Source organism: Bubalus kerabau, chromosome X, assembly GCF_029407905.1.
Source record: "Bubalus kerabau isolate K-KA32 ecotype Philippines breed swamp buffalo chromosome X, PCC_UOA_SB_1v2, whole genome shotgun sequence".
NCBI classification, from domain to species: domain Eukaryota; kingdom Metazoa; phylum Chordata; class Mammalia; order Artiodactyla; family Bovidae; genus Bubalus; species Bubalus kerabau.
The window spans coordinates 128,924,364-128,946,571 of record NC_073647.1 but is presented as its reverse complement, the minus strand read 5'-3'; the positions used below and the strand labels follow the sequence as shown (position 1 = coordinate 128,946,571).

At 41.7% G+C, this 22,208-nt stretch overlaps 1 protein-coding gene across 8 annotated transcripts in view; it reads right to left on the bottom strand.

The window, feature by feature from the left end:
• Positions 1–22,208, bottom strand: part of DMD (dystrophin) — a 2,389,494-nt gene that overhangs the window by 97,259 nt on the left and 2,270,027 nt on the right. For all 8 annotated transcript variants that reach the window (XM_055564496.1, XM_055564495.1, XM_055564498.1 and 5 more), the window contains 3 exons: positions 18,383–18,457; positions 3,726–3,927; positions 1,460–1,545 (listed from right to left, as the gene is read on the bottom strand). In XM_055564496.1, the coding sequence (XP_055420471.1) occupies positions 1,460–1,545; positions 3,726–3,927; positions 18,383–18,457 (363 nt within the window). The remainder of the gene's footprint in view (positions 1–1,459; positions 1,546–3,725; positions 3,928–18,382; positions 18,458–22,208) is intronic.

Sequence of the window (22,208 nt, the reverse complement as noted above, 5' to 3'; positions counted from 1 at the left end):
TGAATGCACTGAACACTTGTAACAGCTTTTGATCTCAGAAATCTAATTATTTTAATCCTATCTTATATTTAAATAAAAGTTGCCAAGAAAGTCAATCCATGAAAGCTTTTCCTACTCATATGCATACTTTAAACATTCAGAAATTCAATGTTTGAATGGGATATTTATTTCAGATAGCAGTGAAAATACTTGAGATCTCCCACACACCAACCCCCCAGCTCTCCAGTACATCCACAAAATTTCAAAATTATGAATTACCTTCAAACATCCCAGTTTGAAGTTAATATTTTTTGTTTGGCCAACCTCCAACCTGTTCCCTCTTAGTATAATAGTTGAAACACAGGCTGGAAGCGTCCTTGGTTTATCAAGTAAGTATTATGATGTGCTGGTACTTTACCATTAGCAAGCTTAGAGTAAAAGCTAACCTACAACAAGTAGCTACAATATTTAAAGGACGAAAGCCCACAGAAATATTCTGTTTCATCCAAAACATATTTTCAAACAGCTAACAAAAGCTGTTCTTTTTTCTTGGGTTCTTAGGATGAGAAAAACTCAAGTGGAAACTACATAAAAGTGAGAGCTAAAAGAGCTTGTGTATTCTGTGGTTTACTCCTAGGGGGGAAATGAGCAGTAGGACACAGAATGGCTTTGGAGGAATTCAATCTCTTTTATCTTCTGCCTATCCTTAAGCTCAGCACATCTCCACATCCCTGTGTGGCTAGGCCTTAGGGGAAAAGAGAAAAGACAAGATATACTAGGTTTGTTTAATATTCCTACCAAAAAGATTTCTCATGAGCATTTAAAGGGGAAAAACAAGTACATGCCTTCACAATGGGAATGAACGGTTGCTTCGTCACCTCAACCATCCCTCTGCTAGCATTTGCTTTTAATTTGGATTTACAAATTTTACACAGAAGAGCCCAATGGCTAATCAAAAGGAAATTCTGTAAGGTGATATTTACCCTGTAAGAAATGGCAAGCTGTCTCTCAAATAATAAAACATTAATCACATCACAGAATTGGATATGTCAGTACAATTCGCAGTAAGATGATTATAAAATAAACAAGGTTTGTTGAACATGAATGCCAGATAGTACTCTTTAAATAAGAATCCAAATATGAGGCATGTGCATGGATTAAACCTTCACATTTATTTTTTCTGACTTAGACAAAGGGGTTAGGAAATCAGACTTTATCCCCGAGGAACATGTGTTTTATTCAGACACAGTCGATGTAATGTAAAATAATACTCGTACTGGAGAAGCTAATCCTCGTTCTCTACTTAAATACCTACAATTTCATGTCTGACAGAGAACGGCACAAACCAAATTTTATGCCTGTCTAAGAGTAGTTTTACATCTTACACGAGGAACCTGCTGTCAACGAAGAACACTGTGTCATTCCCCATCTAGAACTGGGGTAATTAGCCAACATTAATAAAAGAGTACACATGACTTACATCTGTACTTGTCTTCCAAATGCGCTTTACACAGAGAAATGATGCCAGTTTTAAAAGACAGGACCCGGATCCTCCCTGTTCGTCCCCTATTATGAATAATCAAAGCAGAAAACAATTACTGACACTTTCTTGAAAGATAAACACTTCTTAGTTAAGGAAAAAAAAAAAACTTGGATGTAGGAACTCTATTGACCATTGTTTTATTAAGATCATTAACGTTTCTGAGTTCATTATCTATTTGGCTGATGACCTAGAATGAAATGGAAATCTGACCAACTTGACCGGTGAACATTTACCAAGTTTTCAGTTTCTAAAAGACCTTACTCGAATGGTAAGCATTTCTCTACATAAAATAAGAAAAAGATTCTTTTATTTATCTTCGGAGAGCCACCTGGGTTTAAGTAGATAAGGGGAAGAATTACTAGTATGTGCTAAGCAATTTACCCAACTTTGGTTACTGAAGCCAAAAAATTACCAGCAACTAACTGTTCTGCCCTCTTCAACACTCATTTAGCTTTTCATCAGATTGCTTCTTACTGAGAAGAAAATTAGTCACTTCAGGCCACAAGACACATAGTATAAAATATGAACATTTATCTCTATAAGAAAAAATATGATACAATCTATTAGAGGGCATTGGAACAGATGATCTTAAGGAGCAATTTTAAAATATCCTATTGCTATAACAATGTTTTAACATACATATGCTTTTACTTTACATACAAACCATTCCACATGACAAATTTATTAACAAGTTCATTGTATCCATGGGGAAGGCACAAGTTTTTCATTTTGTAAAACCTGTCTTTTGATCATTTTCAGCTTTTATTTTGTTATGAAAAACAACTGAACCATATATCCTGGTTCAAAAAAAAGTCTATAGAATAACTGCAAAGGATAGGTCTCAAGAGTGGTTACTTTTAGTGAACAACATGCTCAGCTTGCAACTGGTATAATTTACTAAATATGTTAGTCAAACAGAAATCCTGGGTCCTAATACATTCATGAAAAAGTATTATCACTGGAAAGTTTTTACCATTTTCTCTCTTTAAAAAGGCAAATCAAAAGTTTCACAAATTTTATACTGTAACTCAGGTCTTCAAGGAGTTAACATTGTCCCCAAATAATTTTCAGGCATAGAGAAGAGAAGTCATATACTCAGAATTCATTTGTACATCATCTGCAAAGAAAATGGGTACTGAAATATATTTGAGGGAAGACCTGAATAGAAACCCTTCTCAAAGCTAATGTAAGTATAATCTGCAATTAAAATCCGACATGATCAAGGGCTTGGTAGATAATGATGAGAATTCAATAGCCTTGGAATTTAACAAGCACTATCTTAGCAAAATAACAAAGGAAAAAAAAAGGTATACATTTTAATCCAGGAGGTAGTAGAAATCTACAGCAAAGGCAAAACCAAAATAGTTGCTATGCGACTCCTTTAAGAAAAGCTTCCCAGATTTCTAAATGTGGAATATGTTCTTGCTGACATGTGAAATCAGGCATATAATGAGTTTGATGTCTAAGAAGAATTCAGTTGAAATTAAGACCAATTCCTGCTGCTACCTTCCTCAGTTGTCTTCATTAAGCTCAAGACAAAACTGGCGGGGGGGGCAGCAATCCCAAAGATAAAAACAAGTACTCTCTCAGATAGAGGGATGAACAGAGGTGCCAAACTAAAACTTCGTCAATCCTTATTTATATATATTAAAAACAAAAACAAAAACAAATAGAATTCCTCGGTTTGAGGATCTGAATTTGCTGTATTAAGGGCTTTTTTTTTTTTTTTTTGCATAACCATTCACACTCCTCTGCAAAAATCTCTTGAGTATCAGCTAACACTATTTGGAGCTGGGGACAGGAGTGTCGCACCTCCAGGAGCGCATCTCTTTGGGTAGAAGGAGCCGCACCCAAAGAGGGTGGTCAAGATACACAAGCTAGCAAGGGCAAGAACCAATGGCTACACGCTAACTCATCCTACTACTGGAAAAATGAGTATCTCGAGGTTTTGTCTGCTTTCTAATTTGAGTGCAATCTACATCCTAGTTCTTTACCTCCCAGCATATCAAAACATTTTTTTGGTTCCATTAAATGCAAAAATGATTAATCACAGGGATAGCATTTGGTCACACAGCTTCATGAAACTTTCATCCTGAGGACCATATTTCTAGACCAAAGCCCTACTGTGATGCTAATTACACCGTCACCGTTCTGTAAACTAAGCCTCCCATGGTAGAGTCTGGAGAAAGCCTGCCATACGTACGTATCATAAACATTCAGCAGCCAATTGAGACACATATCCACGCAGAGAGGGACGTTGACCAGATTGTTGTGCTCTTGCTCCAGGCGGTCATAAATAGTGGTCAAACAGTTAATGATCTGCAGGATGTCCATGGGCTGGTCGTTTTGCTTGAGGTTGTGCTGGTCCAAGGCATCACATGCGGCTGACAGGCTCAAAAGATCCACTGCAAGAGCCACAGAACATCATCGGTCATTTCAAGGGGAAAACCCTCTGTCACTGTTTCTGACAATCCTAGGAGGACGGTCTTGTACCCTTCAGTAGGACGGTCTTGTACCCTTCAGTAAACACCAAACCCGAACCCTACCCTCTCTTATTGAAGTGTCTTCTTCCCATCCCTTGGCTATGAGTTTGATCAGTAAGGTAAAGAATCAACCTGCAATGCAAGAGACCCTGGTTAGATCCCTGGGTTGGGAAAATCCCCTGGGGAAGGGAAAGCCTACCTACTCCAGTATTCTGGCCTAGAAAATTCCATGGACTGTGTAGTCCATGGGGTCGCAAAGAGTCAGACACGACTGAGAGACTTTCACTTATTCACTTATTCACAAGCTCAGAGGTTGTTCTGAAGTCTCACTTGGCAATGGGTGAAGAATGAGTGAAGAGACAGTACTTATGTAGGAACTATTGGGCAATTTTGGGGAGTTAAAGGGACCCATAGTGTTCTATAGGAACAGAGTTATTTCCACCCAAATCACAGGGGGGGAAAAACTGTTTTACTAGAGATTTTCAAAGGTTCCTAACAGGAATTTCTTGTATTAGTATCAGAGAAGGTCAGTTTGATTAATCTGTATGGTTAGGGTTGTATAAATTCGATTTCCAGCTATGCATTTATAATCATTAAGTATTTTTCTCCTTGAAATATCAGTCACTTCCTAATTTCTCTTGCTACACTAACACTAGGTGAAAAATACTCAACGTCACTAAAATTTTCTATAGACAAACTAAATAAGTGCGTCACCTATCCAGTTTTCAGATGTCAGGCTCACTTGTTTCTCCTTTCACCTACTATGTATTTCATGCAGGAGATGCGTGAAATTCGATTCCTGGCTTGGGAAGATCCCCTGGAGAAGGAAATGGCAACCCACTCCAGTATTCTTGCCTGGAGAATTCCATGGACAGAGGAGCCTGTTGGGCTACAGTCCATGGAGTTGCAAGGAGTTGGACATGCCTGAAGCAACTGAGCACAGCACAGGACAAGAACTTTGTAAGTTTGGTGGGAAGTGGGAGGTTTCCATCATCTAAGGTGGTATTTAATGGTATACCAAAAGACAAACATGTATCCAAAGTGAAACCTCAACCTTGTCCAACATCAGCAAATCATAAGCTTTACTACCAAGGGTCCTGGGAAGATGGTTTTCTCTAAAGTCAATTTATTAGCCAAATTGAGAATGCAACAGCTTTGCTTTTATGAGACCTTATACAGCTAAGCTCTGGTCTGCATTCTCAGTCCTTTGAGAGAGAAAGAGAGAGTCAATGGTAATTAAGTAAATTTCTCACGCATTCTGGGGGAGGAGGCAACAAAATTCTAAACATAACTTCAGATAAACACAGCCATGCCAGTCAGTAAACAGGCTGCCCTGTACTAAACAGATGCAAATTTAAGGCTTTAATGTATTTTCCTAGTTACTGTTTGTGGCTAGTTCTAATTAAATGTTAAGGACAAAACCCCAAAATAGTGGTTAATACCTGTGTAGGTTAATACCTATGTACTGCACGTTTTTCTCTTTTCAAAAAGGAAAACAGTACCCTTTTGAAGTTTCCCTGGAAGCATGAAGAGACCTCATGGTGGATGCAAGTGTTTTTGTTTTTTTTTTTTCTTTGTCTTTCATCCCAGTGAGTAAAGCCCTCTATGTCCATGGACCAGTCTCTCTACAATACCCTGATGGAGCACTCATCCTATCAAAGCAAAGCTCCCCACTGTTTTGCTTAAAAATACTCTCAAGATAAAGGAATGACCTCTTTACATGGAAGCCGAGACTGTGTTTCAAGTGGCAGAAAGGAACATAACTTGATTTGAAATGGAGGGAGGTAGGAAAAAGAAAACAGATTAAAAAAAAAAAACAATACAAGGCGGTAGGGGGACAGGAGGAGGGGAAGACTGAGTGGGGACTGTATGGGAGATCAGAGAGAGACAACTTTCATCCTCTCTGCTATGTGCGTGACTTCCTCTCAGGACAGGTTTTGAGGTGTACGTAATCAGCACACCATTTTCATCAGCAGAAAAGAAGACCAGACTTCCTCCAAATACCAATATTCCCAACATGTTTCTTTATATATTGAGGGAAGCAGTGGGTGGTTTGAAGTTTCTCTACTGGTTTTTTGTTGTTGTTGTTGTTGTTGTTGTTACTTTTCCTTAATCATGATAGATATTTTGCTTTATATCCATGGATATAAGAGCTAACAAATGAGAATCTGTAAGACTCACTTTGGTATGAAGAGTCTAATTTCCCTGTGTGATGGACATGAACAACCAACAGCAAAATGGCATTTCTTTTCTTTTTATGGGGTCTACTCTCTTCTCTGTACAGGTGAATGGGTAACACACAGAATAGGAAATTAGGAGCATCAGTAGCTCCAGAGGGGTGCAAAGCAACTGCTCCAAAATCATAGGAGCAGGAGATGACATAGTTGGGATGAGAAATACTGTGTGGTGTGCTCTGCTAAAACCAAATGTCATTAAACATGAGAATGATCCATCACAGAAGACTGGAGAACACATTTTCCTTAAATTAACATATCAAACAGAACTCCACTTTCACGGAATAATTGGTAAAAGGCTCCTATTGAGGTATATATAGCCGATACCATGGACTTGCAAAGACGTGAGAAAATCAATAGGGGCAACGTAATTGCCACACAAACATATACTTAACTGTGCGAAATGAGCATCTTGGAGAACACACTGGCATTTTTTTGATGAAACATTAAACATAATGATTAGTTGTTTCCAGAAGCCTCAACAAGCAACCAGCAGCCACAATTCTGTGAAACTATCCGTTTACCTCAAACTAGGAATTTCCATTTAGGGGAAGAATATATCTCCTTTAGTGTATTCACTAGGGAATATATTTCAAAGCTATATAAAAAAAAAAACAAGTATGTTCTAATATACCTTTTCTTTCAAAAATTATTTTGACAGTAGAGGATGCTAGAGGTTCGGATGCCAGTGAAGCAGAGGGACCATCTGGGGGTGACAGAGGGGGAAAGACAAAAAATGACCAGCTCTCCAGGGTTCTCTTTGCTAAGCAAGAAAAGCAGAAAATGAAGGGGATGGGGTGGGGTGAGGTCTCAAGCAATGGATCCCATGAATGGTTGGTTCCCAAGGTGCTGGTTGTGCCTGATCACCTGGCTCAGAAGGTAAAGAATCTGCCAGCAGTGCAGGAGATCCGAGTTCAATCCCTGGGTTGGGAAGATCCCCCGGAGGAGGGCATGGCAACCCACTCTAGTATTCTTGCCTGGAGAATCCCATGGACAGAGGAGCCTGGTGGGCTATAGTCCATGGGATCCCAAAGAGTCAGACACAACTGAATGACTAATGCTTTCACTTTTTCACCCTCTTAACATCCTAGGTTTAAATGTCCACGCCATTCTTTTCCATATATGCCACAAGTGAGGAATTTTGCTGGATTTTATTTTTTTTGTCTTTTACAGAATCCTTAGTGTTGTGAACTAGAAAACCCCTTTCAAAAGCGTTGGCAGTTGGGAAAAATTGAGACCAGAGAGGAGACTTGCTCTGGGTATTATGGCACGACAGGTGGTGGCATGTACTGAAAAGAAGAAAGGTGGCTGGCAGAGGTAATCATTCCAGACTGTACATAAAAGAAAACTACCCTCCCTTTTCTACTAGCAATAATACGGGGAGGAAAAAAAGCACCAAAATGTTGGTTTGAATAAGGCTGGTGGTGCCCACACAAACACAACCCTGGGCTTGTCTTCTGGGTCAACCTGGATACCCCGTGTTAACATATCAACAATCCCATAACCTCAGTAGTACAGACACAGACAGGGTGGGTAACTCCTACGTGTCTGCTGACTTTCTGGCCCGGGCAGAAGGTGTCTGTGGGAAGAGGAGGCTGTTGTGGACATCACATCTTTCCACAGGCGGCTTACCCTTCAGGCTGAAGGACTTCTCAAAAAAATCTTTGCCTAGCAAGAAAGTCAATGTGCTTTGATGTAGTTATCTTTGCTGCGAGGGTTAATTTCAGAGACTCTGAGGTTGGCAAGGCATGTTTTGCTAAAACCAGCCACACAATGCAGAGCCTTGATCAAAGTAGTGAAAAGAAGTGACTCACTGTGTTTATGGGTAGCCATGGGTTACAGGTTGTCACAGTTGTTTACTGCTAGCAGTAACATTAGCCACTTTTACCTGGTCTCAGTGAGGCCCATGGAGGCCACTGGGTTTGGGATTGGCTATGTAGGGAGACAAGGCAGAATGGGAAGGAATTGATGCCTTCAAATTGTGGTGTTGGAGAAGGCTTCTGAGAGTCCTTTGGACAGCAAGGAGATCAAACCAGTCAATCTTAAGGGAGATCAACCCTGAATAGTCACTGGAAGGATTGATGCTGAAGCCGAAGCTCTGGTATTTTTGTCACCTGATGCAAACAGACGACTCATTGGAAAAGCCCATGATGCTGGGAAAGATTGAGAGCAGAAGGAGAAGAGGGTGTCAGAGGATGAGATGGCTGCACGGCATCACTGATGCAATGAACATGAACTTGGGCAAACTCCAGAAGATGATGAGGGACAGGGAGGCCTGGCATGCTGCAGTCCATGGGGTCGCAAAGAGTCAGACACGACTGGGAGACTGAACAACAGCAAATATAAGGAGAAGATATCCAGGGCACCAGCAGTTATAAGCAATCCTGGCTGAGACCCTGATGGGTGAGCCCTGGTTTCTCAAGTGCTCTGTGCTCACACTGGTGGTTCTTGATCCAAGAGAGAATGTGCATCCTGTTCTGGCCCTGACAGAGAGAGGGCGCTTGGAGCTCAGACTTGGCCTCTCCAGACCCCACCCTGTGGTTGTGACGCATGGCCCTGTTTTAATGTTGTTGGTACATGGTAGGCTTCTCCTTTCTCTTGTAATGAACTGTAGATTTGTAAGGACTCTCATTTTGAGTCCTCATCAGCTCTTGAGCTTAACTGTTATACCCAAAGCAATTAGTGCAAGAACTGAGATGGTTTAGAAGGCTCCAACTCATTCTTAGCTGAAAATATGGGTATGGCATTCTTTTCAAAGGAAAAGAAGACTATTTTGATAAAAGGGATGAAAATGAACCACTGATGCTGGTTGTCAAGCTACCCTTGGTCTGAAGTAGTACAGGCTTTGAAATTGGTTATCAATAATACAACTTTCTACTGGAATCTGAAAATGGTAGAATCTGAACTCCAGGAGCCAGAAGAATGGATTAGAAGGGGATGGCAAACTGATGGTTAGTTTGCTAGAAACTAAATTCCTTGGTTGGAGGAGCAAAAGCTTTAAAATTTCAGAATCTCCTTCCATTGAGTTTCAGCCTCTCTGGCCTGCAGGTAGAATTCTAGCCAAAGGAACCTGGGAACTAGCACTTTTGATAAATGGGCTACATCTGTGAGGACAATTACAATTAGAAACATAATTCAAGTGGGGAACTTCTGGCTGTCTCCTAGTTTACCGTAATTTTCCTTTTCAATGCAACACTAGTAGTCCCTGGACTGGGGCTACAGTTGAGAGTCTTAAAGGCTGGTAATATCCTGAAAGAAGAGACTATGACTGCTAGTTGGAAGGTAAGTGCAAGAGTTCCACAGGACTCCTGGGCTGAATTACCCCCTTCTCACACCTCACCTAACTAGGGCTGAACGCAACACATGCTTTGTTGCCTAGTGGATAGGATGGCCCCGTCTTTTTTTTTTTTTTTAATATGTGATTTTTTTTTATTTTATTTTTAAACTTTACATAATTGTATTAGTTTTGCCAAATAACCAGTGGGAGCCCTTGTCAAAAAGTGGGGAAAGAAGGACAAAGCAAAGTCCAGGCATGTCTCATTTTGCTACCACCTAAATGTGGACTAGCACAGTGGCTGAGCCCAGGGAGATATACTCTCTGCGGGGTGGGGAGGATGGGGGTGGGGTGGTGGAGAGACTGGATTAAAATGTAACAATAAGGAAGAAAGGTAAGATTGTTGCTGAAGGGAAGAAAGCCACCTAGAAAGAGGCTTAGAATAAGAGAATAATATGCTCCCTGGCTGGGAAAGACTGAAGGCAGGAGAAGAAGGGGATGACAGAGGATGAGATGGTTGGATGGCATCACTGACTCGATGGACATGAGTTTGAGCAAGCTCCAGGAGATGGTGAAGGACGGGGAAGCCTGGTGTGCTGCAGTCCATGCGGTCACAAAGAGTTGGACACGACTGAGTGACTGAACAACAACAGTGCTCCCTTTGGCTATGACTCATGCCCCTTTAAAGAGCCAAGACATGAGCAGTACTGCTGGCTAATCTACCAAACACACTGGGTGAAGAGATGGGAGTTCTGACTGTGACCTGGACTGCATCATGTCTTTTGGAGTCTGTTTCACAGGATATATCTGTCAGTAAGCACCTGTGTGGGAAAGCACCCTATGGGAATATTCACCCAGTCATATCTGGAGAATACTGACGTCTCATCATCTGAATGAACACTGCATGGTCATTCATTGTGAAGATGAAGGATTGTAAAAGGTACTGGGTAGAAAGGAATATGGTAGAAAGTTTAGATGGTATATACCCCATCTGTCATAATATATATGGGTTAAAAAAAGCTATTGGCCTCATTAGTGTGTGAGGAGAGCTACAGATGAGTGAAGGGACAATTGGGATGCCTGGATCATTGAGGAAAATGAAGTTGAATTTGGTGGGCCTAATTCCTTGAGATTGAAAAGTCAAAAATTTGGTTGTTTTGTTGTTGTTGTTGCTTAGACCTTCAGATTTATCGCTGATACATTTTCTTCATATCGAAGCTTCCATGTAAATGTCTAGATTACATGGATAATCTGGATGGAATATACATTTACTTTTGAGAGTTTTAAATTCCATTTTAAATAATCAAGTAATCTGTAAATCATAGGTTAAAACTTTTAAGATGTTTCAAATATAGAAGTTTGTTTGACATGGGTAGAATTTATGAGATGTGCTGGGGGAAAATGGAAGGACCAGCATGTTTATGTTTAACACAGAAAGGGATAGAAAGGAACTAAAGGACGATGAGATACCTAATAGCACAGAGGTACCTTAGTACGAAGTGTTTATTGTATATGAAATACATAAGAGGCAGCAATTATACACATGCATATTTAATATTCATGAGAACTTAATTCAGGCAGCCATTAGTGAGAGCCATTCTGCCCCATGTGTCTTCCACTCAAGGAACACAAGAAAATCCCAGGGCCACTGATCAGGTTCATTGTCACACCATAACTGTGGTCTATGGTACACTTGTCTCTGTGTCTTTAATAGAGCAAGTTTATATGTCACTGGCCTAAGATGAAAAGCCAGCAATTTGCCATGGATGACTGTTGATATTTCTGTGGCATTTCGAAACCAAGGTCCATTTAGGAGTGACTACTATCCCTACGACATCTGCCTGGGAGACTCAACATTTTTTGCCTCTGAATTGTATTTCCTAGCTATAGTGATGGAGAAGGCAATGGCACCCCACTCCAGTACTCTTGCCTGGAAATCCCATGGATGGAGGAGCCTGGTAGGCTGCAGTCCATGGGGTCGCCAAGAGTCAGACACGACTGAGCGACTTCACTTTCACTTTTCACTTTCATGCCCTGGAGAAGGAAATGGCAACCCACTCCAGTGTTCTTGCCTGGAGAATCCCAGGGATGGGGGAACCTGGTGGGCTGCCGTCTATGGGGTTGCACAGAGTCGAACATGACTGAAACGACTTAGCAGCAGCAGCAGCTATAGTGAAGATGTTACCACATGGTGGCAACATATCTAGTGGACCAAGAGCAGGGGGTCCTTAAAATAAAAGAACCCGAGGAGAATTAGGAGCTGGGAGAGGACTACCTGGCCAGGCAGAATTTTCTTTGAGTGAGAAAAGAGAAACTGATGGAAGAGATCTCCTAGTGCAAAAAGAATACATCAAGGGACTCCAAATCCAGGAGGAAAGAGAAAGATGGAAACTAGAAATGGAAGCAACAATAACTGGAGAGTGGAACCTCCAAGGTTCTCCTTAACAGCATGAGTATCATGGCTGAGAACTCAGCCTTCTTTTCCTTAGTAACTCCTGGTGCTGGACACATTTCAAGCAGGACTACAGTGGGAGAGAACATGTGTTAGTTGCTCAGTTGTGTCTGACTCTTTGTGAGCCCATGGACTGACTGTAGCCCACCATGCTCCTCTGTCCATGGGATTTCCCAGGCAAGAATACTGGAGTGTGTTGCCATGTCCTTCTCCAGGGGATCTTCCTGACACAGGGATCAAACCTGCGTCTCTTGCATTGTACGTGGATTCTTTACTGTCTGAGCCACCAGGGAAGCCCAAGATGGCTCCTATTATGGGAACCCCCTCTCGTTGGGCACTGGTACTATCAAACCATGGAAGCAGAGAAACTGAGTTTGGCTCTGTTCTCAAGATATTTTGAATTCTGAAACAACAGAGACCTTGGGTTCCTCCAAAATATTGTGCTGTGCTTAGCTGCTCAGTCATGTCCGACTCTTTGTGACCCCCTGGACTATAGCCTGCCAGGCTCCTCTGTCCATCCGGATTCTCCAGGCAAGAACACTGGAGTGGGTTGTCATGCCCTTCTTCAGCGGACCTTTCCAACCTAGGGATTGAACCCAGGTCTCCCACATTGCAGGTGGATTCTTTACCATCTGATCCACCAGGGAAGCTCAAGAATACTGGAATGGGTAGTCTATCCCTCCCACAGGGGAACTTCCTGACCCAGGAATCGAATCGGGGTCTCCTGCATAGCAGGCAGATTCTTTACGAGCTGAACTACCTGGGAAGCCCCCAATATTGGGCTGGTCCAAAAAGTTCATTCGGGTTTCTCTGACCCATCTTCTGGGAAAACCCTAATGAACTTTTTGGTCAGCCCAATAATACATGGCATGTGGGAACAGATTTTTTGCAGAAAAGGGACCAAATAATTACTCTGGCCTCTCAGGTACTCATGCTGTGAGGCAGCCAGTGGCCATGGAGGCATATCCTGACTGTCACTGTTGCCTGTATGTAGCCTTTTCCTGCAGGAGACTGTAGATTTATTTGTAAGCCATGTTACATGGTGGGTCCTCTTAGTTTTTAGCAACCAAACCCTATCTGATGCCACCTTTCTGTACATTCACCAAAGGTGAGGTGCCTGGGTCCAGAAGGAGCACCTTTTAAGCTATCTTGTGGGAAGGATGAGTCTGGCAATTGTGCCTCTATGCAGACAATTTCAGGCAGTAGAGAATTTCTCCACTGTGTGATTTAGTTGCCGAACAGAAGCAAATTGTTCTCTATTTCTTGTTTGCAGAGTATCTGTCACATTTATCCACTGCAGTATATTTAGCCCTATGGTTTGGGCTCTCTCCAACCCACCACACTCTAATAAACTAAATACACGGGTTTTGTTAAGTGCCTTTTTTATTTCTGCTCTTAGAAGTTGGCTATATTTTTAATTTTAGATGCTGCAAACCTATAGGATGTCATGAGAACCACAGTAGGAGAAAGAAAAAACTCAGATTATCTTCTTTATAACTTTCAATGGGTTATCAGCCATAGGAACCGGCTTATAAATCCATCTTACCCAGATTTTCTCTTTGTCTCTGCTTTTCTGTCGAGTTTAATTTTCATTCACAATGCCTTGAAAGGCAGTACAGAGTCATGCAACATTAAACCGATTACAAACTGGGGACATTACAGACCAATGATGACGCTCTAGACTTAAACGGCAAACTCTCTACAGCGGATAACATTGTGGTATTCAGGTTTCTGCAGTATTGAAGCTTTGATAGTGCAGTGAAAAAATATTAAGACTAAGTGCTTAATGGCAGCAGCATGGCATATTTTCTAAGGCATCTGTAATTCAAACTCTTAACTGGCATCAGGAAATCATTGAGATAACATCATTAATTTTCATTAAAGTAAGAGTTAGTGGAAATGACCTTCGGTTGGAAAAGCTAGCCAGGACAAGTTTTGTTTTCTGACACCAGACAATAGCTCTTTATCATGGCTTTACAGACATAGAAATGACGAAAAGGCCGGAAGGAAAACCAAAGCATATCTAAAATTAAGGGGAAATTCTGAAATAATCTACTGAACAGTTAAGTAATGTGATCATGCATGTTTTCAATAATAAAAGGATAGGTAAGCTCTTCATTCTGTATTCATACTCCACGTGGAACCCTTCTACCATTCCTGAGAATCCAGCACTTAATTTAGATAAATACACCCTCATTTTGCCGTGCCTAAATCTTTTTCAAAAATGAGAAAAGTAATGCTGAGAAAGGAAGTGCTGAGAGTTGCACAGTAGGTGAAAAGTGAAAATTTTACATTCTACATTCAGAGCTTAACTTTGTTATGAGGTCATAACCACTCGTGGCCAAAATGTTTTATAATATGAGATTCCCCCGTTTGTCCGATGTTTATTGGAAATTTTAACATACAGTGAGATGACGGACAATGAGGTACATTCATGAATGGAAAGACTTTTTGACAGGAGAACTGAATAATGCCTAAATCTGTGAGGAATAGTATGGAAAGAGTGGTCCAATCTAGTCAATTTGGGGGCTTTTTCATAGTATGACCTGGCACAACATATTATCTCTACTGAACTTTTAGGGTCTCACGGGACTGTACACCATAGCACTCTACAGAAGCCATTTCACAGTCGTCCCTTTCTCAGTGGGAGGCACTACCTCTGGGATGGGGCAGAGACAGAAGATGAAAAAGAGGCAGAAGACTTTCTCCACCTGGCCTCTGACTCCCCCACCCCAAATTACCTCTTTCCAGCTCTGGTACATTCAACAGGTCCCTATGGGAATCATAGGCCCAGGGAGTCCTCTAAAAACCACTTAAGCTTAGCAGCTATACAGCTGAAAAGTGACAGCTTCAGAGTTTAACCTATATGGAAATGGAAGCCCAAATCTCCTTTCGTTCACACATCCATTCCGTGAAAACAGATTCAGTCCTTCTCGGAGCCAGGAATCGTGCTGAGCACTGGAGAGACCAAGATAAAGAGGACAGGCCTACCCTCTCCTTCCAAACAATTTTATTTCTAAGCCATGTCTTCTCCATCACATCACCATGTAGAAAATCAAACGCCAACAACACTCCTTGACCACCTTCCTGCTAGCTTCTGCAGACACCCTGGTCACATACCTTCATTCCCAAAGCTTCGGTTGCCAGGGTTCACAGCTCTCGGCCGTGAACTGGGTTCAGTTTAGTCCAGTTCGGGTCCAGTTTGGGGTGATTTCAGTATTGGCCGTCATGACTCGTGTGTCACTCTAGCCACTCAGTTCCTTAAGTTCCTATTTCAGCTGCAGGGAAATTGACATCTAGTCCACCTCTACCACCCATGCAAATGGTCATGTTCTACAGCCTATCAGCTGACCTGTTCCACTTCTGAAAAACTGCTGAGTTTTGCTGCCGTCTGACCACAACTTCTTGGCCTTCCAGTCGCTTCCACACAATCTCTTCCTCTACCTCCCTGAAGCATCTGTTGGCCGCTTGACCACACTACCTCCTAATTACCAGCTTCCACCTGAATTCCCAGCTTCTTCTGCCCAATGTGGACTGGGCAGACAGCATTCCAACCACTTACCCCCTCTTTTGACTAGATCCTCATTTCTCTTGCCCAGCTGGCCTCTGCCCACCTGGAACAGAATCATCTAGCTCCTGGAGAAATTCCCCTGAGGATGGGTGCAGCCCTAAAACACTCAGCCGATGCTAAACTCCAAGATGCTGCTTTCCAAAATAGCCCTCTCCCCAGCCACAGAGGTAAGGCTGACCTCGACTTTCTGCTGTTAACAGCAGCCCAGGAACTCTCCTCCACCTTCACGCTGAAAATGGAGCCCTGTCCACGGGCATCCCTTGCCTGCATCCACCAGGTCTCCTCAGTTACCTGGCCCTGCTCACATCCTCTCCTCACCCTACTCACTACCTTGGAAGACAGGCGCCCCCTTCCTTCTCGTGGGCCCTGGGTTATCTTCTCCCATCCTCCCAGGACTCATGTTTTATTATCTCCTCTTCCGTCAACAATGTCCATTTTGTCCTGTCTTCTAATACTCATTGAAATAGACTCAGGTTTCTCTCAGTCTAAATGCATGTACCCTCCATTAACTCCTCCACCTTCCAGCTAACGACTGCCCCACTTCCCTTCACAACCTTTCTCCAAGAATCGTCTCAACCAACTTTCTCTACATCCCCACTTTTCATTGACTTCTAAGCCCACCTCACCTCCTACACCATGTCCCCTAAAACCTCTCCCAAGTTCCTGAGGACCTCCTTGTTGCTCAACCCAATGGACACTTGGGCCCACTTCCTCCTGATCTTCCAGCAGCATCTGAGCCTGGTGGTGGGCCCCTTCTTCCTGCCCGCGTAGTATGTGGTAACATACTCTGTGTGTGTTCCTTTGTAGTCTTCTCTGTACATGGGTCACTCTTGGTCTCAAATATTGTTTTCTTGTTACTTTCCCTCTCCCTAAGCATCTGCACACTCATAATTCCTAAATGTTGCTCATCTGTTTCTCCTGAGCATCACAGCTATGTGTATATGGCCAACTCTGCCAGCAGGCCCACTGTTCATCTCAGTTGAGCACCCGAGTCTCTTCCTTGATCCATCCTCACCAGGCATGTCAAACTTGTCACTAAGGCCTATCAATGCCACCTTGTATTTCTTAAGTCCTCCCAATTTTCTCCATTCCTACTCTGTCAATTCAGGCTACCAGATTGCTGGTTTAGAGGACGGAAACTGCTTGCCGAGTTTCTTCCCCTTCAGGGGTATGCCCCCACACCTCCGTGCACCACCCCCTCACCCCCAGCACTGATGCAGGCTCTATCCCACAGCCAGAGTCATCTTCCTAAATGACAGTCTCAACACGCCATCCCACTACATGGCTCCCCACTGATTTCTACAGTCTTTAAGTTTTTTGTAATTGAAGGATAATTGCTGTACAATATTGTGCTGGTTTCTGCCATCTATCAACATGAATCAGCCATAGGTATACATATGTCCCCTCCCTCTTGAATCTCCCTCCCACTTCCCACCCCAACCCACTTCTCTGGGATATCACAGAGCACTGGTCTGAGCTCTCCGGGTCACACAGCAAATTCCCATTGGCCATTTCTCTTACATATGGTGATATATATGTTTCAATGCTAGTTTCTCAATTCGTCCCGCCCTCTCCTCCCCACCCTGTGTAACTTAAGTGTAAAAACCTTTCACAGTCTGCCTGGATCCAGCTGAATATTTCACCACAGCCCCTCCCTGGAGTTCCTGTGTTTTATCATACTGTGGCATTTTCAGTTCCTGAGTGCATCTCTGGACCCCATGCCTCAACACACGCTCTGCCTTCTGATGAGAACGCTCCTCCTAGACTGAACTCTACTTACCTTTCTGGATTCACGTGGCTCTTCAAGCAAACCTCAGCACCTCACCCCCACAACTAGCTGTTCTCATGGTACCCAACTCACTGTCATGTGACTAAATATACAACATTCAAACTATCCTTTCACTTTTTCTCAGGTGCCCATAAAGCCTTAAAGAGGCAATCTCATTGCTTTAAAAAAAAAAAAAAAAAAAGATTGTAGAGGTTCTTGATGATCTTATATATGTTTACCTATGTCTGTAGACTTCTGGATACCCTATGTGTCCCTCATTAGACTGACTATAGGTTCCATCAGCATAAGGACTGTGCCTATTTCGTGCTCACATCATCAGCATACACAGGCTCTCAATAACTTAGTAACAGTTACATAAACCCTCTAATGAACCGAGAGTGTTGTGTGACACCCTGGGATTTTTTTTCCCACTGAGGCATGCTACTTAGCAAAAGCAGAAAAACAACCCTGTCATCATTCTTCTATGACAGCATTGATCTCAACATTAGCATTCAAGCTAAAAAACAATACACATCTCTGAGCTTTGGTTGGCTAAGGCAACCAAGTGCTAGTACTTCAAACATTAAACACATTTTCTAAGAAGAAATAAAGGTGGAATGGGGGAGATAATTCAAGTTTCATAAAGATAATTCTGGGTGCCAGTGCCATACATTAGAAAATAAAAATGATCAGTCTCTTATCAATTCAACGGATGCCAGTGCCATACATTAGAAAATAAAAATGATCAGTCTCTTATCAATTCAACATCAGTAGCTGAGGAATGGTGACAAGAATGATTCTCAACAATGTGACAGAGTAATCTAGATGCCCAGGTCTCCCACACTGCAGGTGGATTCTTTACCAGCTGAGCTACCAGGGAAGCCCTAGAACTGAGCAATCAGGGAAGCCCCAATCTAGATGTACACTAAGCCAAAGAGATTTGAAAAAAAATGAATTCTATGATACAACTAGACTTGAGAGAGCTGTTTCTGCCCTCCTCAAGAGAAAATACCCCAATCATTTTTTTTTTAAAGCAAAGAGTAACTATCAAGTATTTCAAGCACTGGTTAATACTCACAGCAAAGGGCCTTCTGCAGTCTTCGGAGTTTCATGGCAGTCCTATAAGCCGAGAACCTGACATTATTCAGGTCAGCTGAAGAAGAAAGGGGGAAAACAAAGATCATTTGTTATTTCATCAAATAACACAGATAAGCTTCCAATGATCTGCCAACAAAAGGCCAGGGAAAAAAAATCTCTTGTATATGCCCCAAGTTTGGAAAAGTGAAATTCTGTCAATGTGGGGAAGGAAAAAAAAAGTCTTTTTACTCTTTGATGATCAGGAAAGCTAAGTTCTTTGAGGGACGACAGTAGCATAACCTGCAGGGTGCTCATGTAGTTCTTGTTCCCAAGAGAGAATAGAGGGACACATATTTATTTCCTAGACTGTAATCTTGGTTCCGTTGTAGTGAGATTTAAAATGTTTTTCCTGTTATTTTATTTTTTTATTGGAGTATAATTGCTTTACAATGTTATGTTCCTTTCTGCTGCACAACAAAGTGAACCAGGCATATCCCTGGTTGCTCTGATGGTAAAAAAATCTGCCTGCAATGCAGGAGTCACAGGTTCCTGGGTCGAGAAGATCCCCTGGAGAAGGGCATTGCTACACACTCCAGTATCTTTGCCTGGAGAATTCCATGGTCAGAGGAGCCTGGCGGGCTACAGTTCATAGGGTTGCAAAGAATCAGACATGACTGAGAGACTAAGCATGTACACATATACATGTACCTCCTCCCTCTTGGACCTTCTTCCCTCTCCCCTGAATCCCACCCCTCTAAGTCATGAGCAACGTAAGATTAAAAAGAACAGGGAATATGTCATTGGACTAGCTATGAGAATTTAGCAAACAATCAAGTGGCATATAACATTTTTTCTAATTATCAAAAGTTATACATGCTCACTGTGGAAAACAAAGAAATTAAAGGAAAGCATGGAATCAAGTACATAAATTATCCATAATCTCACTACACAAAGATGTGCACTGTTAACATTTGTAACATTTCTTATTTAACATGTGTATGTGTCTGTGTGTGAAATGTATTTTAAAATATAATTGGCAAAGTTAACTCTCATCCAGGTTTAGGTCTGCCTGATTCCACAGATTCCTTCTATTTAACTCTTCTGCATTTATTTTAAAAGTACATAAGTTGGCAAAGACAGGATAAAAGAGAGCTGGTTTAAAAAGAAGTTCACAAATTCGTGTGTGCACACACACACATTTACTAATCAGAAATGTTTGCTGATCAAAAATTTGGGTGCATGTTAAATATACAAAAATGATATCAGATGTCAATAAGAAAAGTTACAAATCCATATCAGGATGGATATTTGTTTCTGTCCATATTCTGTACTAATAAAAGACACTGCTATATTTTTTTTTTAAATCAAGTGAAAAACATTGGGATTACATTTAGCTTTATATAATAAGGTGCAATCATTCTATTATTCTGCACAGATTAACAACTCAACAATTTCTGCTCAGTGGTTTCTACTGTCACTTGTCTATTAAGCCCCAAATCATCTCACCTAGCATAAATCTCTGTTTACAAATTTTGCATAAGTCTTGATATACACCAAGCTATATTTCTTTTCTTGTATTTTTGTGCATTTATGTTTCATAAACCCAGCTCCAAAAAGCTCCTTGAAGACCAGTACCCTGTCCCCAACTTCTGTTGTATTTCCTGGTGACTTAACATACAATTGTTCTCTGAGAAAGCAGGTCTAATACAGCTCAGGGACTCTGACAAACGGAATGAATAAAAGAATGGAAAAAAATACTGGCAAACATGACTAATAGCCATAAACAAATGGCACCCACAGAACCAATTCTAACTGGAGATTAGGAAAGGGAAATAATTTAATCCATATCCAAGTTGATGGGTCAACATTATTAGATTGATGGTCTTTGAAGAGATCAAATATAATAAGCTAAAATGAAATTAGGGCAAAGAAAAACAAGGTCTGCAATTTACTTTGAAATATCCAACATAAATGCCAAAAAGCAGACAATACTAAATGGTGGCAAGGATGTGGAGTAACTGGAACTCTCTCTCATACATTTTTGGTGGGAATATAAAACAGTATGACTACTTTGGACAATCAGGTTAGCAATTTCTCATGAAATTAAACAAACATCTATCTTATTACCCAAAAATCTACTCCTAGATAGTCACCCCAAAGAAATAAAGACATGTCACAAAAAGATGTCTATGCGAATGCCCAGAGTAGCCTTCATCCATAAGAGCCAAAAACTGGAAAGAAAACTATAGTAGAATGAATAAACAAATTGTGGTACAGTCACACAATGGGAATTCTACTCTGTAATAAAGAGGAACTAACTACTGATAATGCAACAATGTGAGCCGATTTGAAAAATGTTACCCTGGGTAACAACACAAAGAGTAAAAAAATATACTGTTTGATTCCATTTATATGAAATCCTAGAACAGGTTAATCTCACCTATACTGACAGAAAGCAGGTAGATGGTAGCCAGGAGTTGGGAGGGGGTGGGTAACTAACTGAAAAGAACACAAGGCTATTTTTTATGTGATTAAAATGATATTTATCTTGACTGTTATGAAGGTCACTTGAGAGTATATACATTTTATTGTATTTATGTATGCCTTGTATAGATATGAGAGTTGGGCCATAAAGAAGGCTGAGCATCAAAGAATTAAAGCTTTCAAACTGTGGTGTTGGAGAAGACCCTTGAGAGTCCCTTGGACTGCAAGGAGATCAAACCAGTCAATCCTAAAGGAAATCAACCCTGAATATTGATTGGAAGGACTGATACTGAAGGTCCAATACTTTGGCTCCCTGATGTGAAGAGCTGACTCACTGGAAAAGACCCTGATGCTGGGAAAGACTGAGGGCAGTAGGAAAAGGGGGTGACAGAGGATGAGATGGCTGGATGGCATCACCAGCTCAACAGACATGAGTTTGAGCAAGCTCTGGGAGATAGCAAAAGACAGGGAAGCCTACTGTGCTACAGTCCATGGGGTTACAAAGAGTCTGACACAACTTAGTGAATGAACAACAACAAATGCCTTAATAAAGTAGATTTTAAGAGTTAAAAAGAAATCCTCCCCTGGACAGTGTAGAATGATGTATGTGTGTGTTAGCTTAGCTATGCTGCAGAGGCGGTCAGTTGTCTTAATCAGGAAAGCACACTCCAGGGGTGGCTGGCTAGCAAGTAATCAAAAACCCTCACTCCAGAGGCTGCCACTGTAAAAGCCTGAGTTATATTTAGCTCGTGTTACACCTAAAATCCTATTAATACATCTAGGATCCTAATTAATGTGAGAGGGGCTTGTGTTAGTGATATTCGTAGTTTACAAAATACAAGGACTGCTGCAAAGGGTTTAGAAACATGCCCTGCCCTTACGTTAATGGGGTGTGAGAAGAATCTAGCAGGCCCTCTACCTTTCAAAGCGGTGCGGTAGGCTGGATTCCAAGAGCTCCGGCTGTAGTTCTGGGACTCTTGGTTGCCTGAATTCAATCAGACGGCTGACAGAATCCTGCTGTTGTAGCAGTGGTTCACCAACTTGAGTGTACATCAGATACACCTGGAGGGCTGGTTAAAAACCCGGATTCCCAGGCCCCACGTGCAGATTTTCTGATTCTTCAGGACTACAGCGGGCCTGAGGATCTGCATCTCTAACATGTTTCTAGGTCACTGCTGATGCTGCTGGTCCAGGGACCACACTTTGAGAACCATCGTGTTAAGGACCGTGGCAGATGTGGATTGCAAGGCTCTCGTGCCAAGCTCTCAAAAGGCAGAGTTGGGACTTCACGGAGTCTTAAGCACGGGCTTTAAAACTGTTTTCTGCTCTGTGACTAGTAAGTG